The sequence below is a fragment of the Zeus faber genome (assembly GCF_960531495.2).
Source record: "Zeus faber genome assembly, chromosome: 18".
In the NCBI taxonomy this organism is placed as follows: domain Eukaryota; kingdom Metazoa; phylum Chordata; class Actinopteri; order Zeiformes; family Zeidae; genus Zeus; species Zeus faber.
The window spans coordinates 4,192,069-4,196,148 of record NC_137210.1 but is presented as its reverse complement, the minus strand read 5'-3'; the positions used below and the strand labels follow the sequence as shown (position 1 = coordinate 4,196,148).

Genomic DNA, 4,080 nt, shown 5'->3' with positions numbered 1-4,080 from the left:
ATGGCTGCGGAGGCAAAGTCAGCTGGCTATGGAGGCCGCTACGTCCAAGGATTCCAGTTCTACCTGCGGCACTCTGGGGAACACAAGGCCATCCAAAGGTTTATTGTCGACGACCTTCCCGGGGAGTTCGAAAGGTACAGAAGAAAGAGGAAGAAAAGAGGAAAAAAACATTTCATACACCTCAATGAAAACTTTTTTTTCCCTATTTGAAAATACTGTAGTTACAGTTAATATCACAATGGTCAGCATCACTAATGTGGATAAATGTGTATGCACCCCCCCTTCCACATCCTAATTTGAATATTTATTCTCAAAATAAGATTAATTAAATAAACATTTTCATTTGCCTATTTGTTGTGAATTGAACACAGAATTGGATCAGGCAAACGCAGCCTGGATGTCCTGGGTGTTGGGAGTGGCGGAGGTATGTAACGACATAATGAATGACTTACAGAGAGAAAGGCATGCTGGTACTGGTGTTGCATGCCCTGTCATGCCCTGAATCAACTGAATTCGGATGAGCAGATTCCATTCATATATGTATGTCATTATAAGAAAAAAGGTTTGGTGCGTTGCAGACATTAGCTGAAAAAAATGGAGAATAAAAAATAATTAAATCAAATAGAATAAAATAATTAAGTAAAAATAAAAAATAACCAGCCAGACATATAAAAATATACAGAATATACTTAATGCGATACTATGCATAGGATCAATTGTTGTCCTGGATATATAGGGCACAAATTATAAATATGAATTATTACTACATACTAACAAGCTTATTACAGTTTGTATAGTTAACACCAGTGTACGTGCACGTATTTTACTGCACAAGTTGTGTAAGTGTGTGTGTGCGATTTTATTCCCGTACATTTTGTGTATAACGTTGCGTGTCCACCGGGGGCAGGGTCATATTTAGTTAACCACAATGCACAGAAAACATAGAAGAAATCCATTGTCTTTTTCAAACTTTATTTGAAAACTTTAGACCCAAAAGATATGGACATGCAAATGGTCGTGGTATCTGTTGGCATAAACGACGAATCAATACGAAAATGGCTGAATGAAAATTGTATTCATACAGCATTCTAATACTCAAGGTTTTGGTGCTCGGTTGCTTTGAGCGTTATAGGAGAGAAAAAAACATTCCATTCATATATGTGTCTTATTTTGCCTCAACGGGTTTTTGTTCACTTTAAGCCGGCTCAATTCAGTACGTGTGTGGGAGTTGTAAGTATCTCCGTCAGTCTGTTGAGTCCGAATAGAGCGAGATCTGAGTTATTTAAAAAAAAAAAAAAGGCTTGGATCTCTGGCCTAATTTGCCTGTTTTTATTCCTCCCTTTATTCCTCTTCTTAGCATTCCTTTTTAATCAGTTCACTAGAATTTCCTCGTAATCAGGTCTGTAAGGGCATCCATACGAGGGCAGTCCAATTGCTATGGATTCACTAGATAGGTAGGCAGACAGACAGACCGATGGAAAGATAGGCAGACGGATAGATAGACAGACAGACGGAGAGATAAACAGACAGACGGATGGATAAAAGTCAGACAGACAGATAGACAGCAGGATAGACAGACGTATAAATAGACAGACAGATAGACGGACATGGATATAGACAGACGGATCGATACATAGATAGAATGACAGACAGACAGACAGACAGACAGACAGACAGACAGACAGACAGACAGACAGACAGACAGACAGACAGACAGACAGACAGATAGATAGATAGATAGATAGATAGATAGATAGATAGATAGATAGATAGATAGACAGACAGACAGACAGACAGACAGACAGACAGACAGACAGACAGACAGACAGACAGACAGACAGACAGACAGACAGATAGATAGATAGATAGATAGATAGATAGATAGATAGATAGATAGATAGATAGATAGATATTATACTATTCCAATATTCTGCTTTCTTTCAGGGGAGATGGATGTCCAGGTACTCACAACCCTCCAATCTTCCTTCCCCGCTCTTCCCATCACGGCTGAAGCAGTCGAACCAAGTTCCGAACTCAACAACAGTTTTAAAGGTAGCGCCATTTGGGAGTGTCAAGAGAATTACATTGCTTCCTCTTGGTCCCTCGTGCCTGTATTTTCTTCCAAAGTATGCTGAATATGTGTAATCTTCTATTCATCTGGGGACTAACCTCGGCTGTAGCACTGGTAGCAGCGACTCCCAACCTCCAGAAGATTCCCCTGACGTGGCACACCATGACGTGTGCGGAATACGAGAGGCAGGTCAAAGCCAAGGGGGGCGTGAAAAGATTTGATTTCATACACATGATTCAGGTATCAATGGCTTTTTTTTTTCCCCTCCTTTCAATTGTCTATAAGAGTGGTATCAGAAGGGGTCAATCGTAAAGATACGGCATTTTTCCTCCAATTCTCCGCCGCACAGATGCTGTATTATGTGGACGACTGTGCCGAAGCCGTCAAGTTCTTCCGCAGCCTTCTGAAAACCAATGGCAGGCTCCTGATTGTCCACGAATCAGGTCAGCAGAACCCAAAATACAAAGATTCCGTTTTTTTATTTAATAGTTCAAAGGATTCCAAGGAGTCCCCTATTTTTCAACTGGAAGGTTGGTTTCTGTCATTTAGAACTGTTCAAACCACAACCTTGCTGAACGCTTCACTACTGAGAAAAGTGCTGAAAAGTGCCTTTGAGTATTACTTTTGAACATGTTTTGAATAACAGTCACGTCAAATTAGATCTAGAACTGCTTTTGGCAATTGCTGCAGCACATCTAAAGAAAAACCAGTGGCCACAGGAGGGTGCCGGTAGGAAGCGGCACAGCTTCCTGTTTCTAGTCTCTCATGTTTTCGATGTAACATAAAGATTTAATTGCATTATTTTAAGCTTCTCATTTTTGAAAAGGAGATTTAACGGCCTTAACCATTTGCCCCATTGGACGTGGGCATTTGAGCAGCGAGAAGCTGCGGCAGAGTGGTAGCCAGCCCAAAAAAAACAAGCGTTATGCTCTGATCCTGTGAATGAACAGCTGCTACGAACAGTTATAAATGATAGGAACCAACATTTGAATATGATGGCGAACCTAGTCTTTTAATTTAACGGTCGCGTTTCTGATGAGATAAGGTTCAGGCAAATATTAACAGACGGCGATTTGGATTATCAGTGTCAGAGAGGTGAACCACGAAAAAATAGAAACAAAGTGCAGCATAACCCTGCTTATCTGAACCGTATATGGCCGTTCAGGAGACGTGTTTATGAATGAATGTGCTGTCACTAAATTAATCCAAAATGGCAACTTTAAACTCAGCTCGAAGCAACTACGTCCTACATTATGTGCGATCCCTAAACATTGAGTCCAAAACTTGAACTTTGTCAGGACCTAAACCAGCCCAAATCTGGTTTGGTCGAGAGGTAAGCTGGGATAAGCGGTTGTGTTCCGGTACCCGTGTCTTTTTGGAGAACACGACTGAGCGATTCTCCTTGATGCCGTCGTCTTTATCTCCGTTTCAAGCCAACAGCGGCTGGGACATCCTGTGGAAGACGTACAGGAAGGAGCTCTGCACCAAAACCATCTCCGACTACCTCTCGGCGGGGGACATCAAGGCGCACCTGGAGCGCCTCGGCCTGAGCTACGACGAGCAGGTCGTCCCCAACACCCTCGACATCACCGACTGCTTCGACCCCGCCAGCGAAAACGGGGAGCTGCTGCTGGACTTCATGACCGAGCAGGAGCACTTCCACCGCTCCGTCGCCCCGGAGCTGAGGGCGGGCATCTTGGACCTCCTCAGGAACAAGTGCAGCTCCACCAGGGACGGCAGGATACTGTTCGATTGTGGGTTGAGCTGCCTACTAGTGCATGCTTAGATTAAGGGTTGCTGGAATGAGGCATAAATAATTAAATGAATAGTTAAATCCCTCTGAATTTAGATTTTAGCCTTTTGACTTTGCACATATTTTTCCTTTCATATGCGTGCTTTGACCGAGTCTTTTTTTAGGCGTATGTACCTTTGGAAATATGCATTGTACTTGAAAATGTTTACATCATTATGTAGTAAAAAGACTAACCCCAGTGATTTTTGTCCTGTTT

The 4,080-nt window shown here is 42.3% G+C and overlaps 1 protein-coding gene across 1 annotated transcript; it reads left to right on the top strand.

The window, feature by feature from the left end:
- LOC307244365 (histamine N-methyltransferase-like) lies at window positions 1-3,857 on the top strand (the record flags this gene model as incomplete). The annotated part of the gene is made up of 5 exons (XM_080019514.1): window positions 1-134; window positions 372-424; window positions 2,181-2,311; window positions 2,421-2,514; window positions 3,505-3,857. 5 exons carry the CDS (start codon window positions 1-3, stop codon window positions 3,855-3,857), a joined length of 765 nt encoding a protein of 254 aa, XP_079875640.1.
- Between the last annotated feature and the right edge of the window lie 223 nt (window positions 3,858-4,080).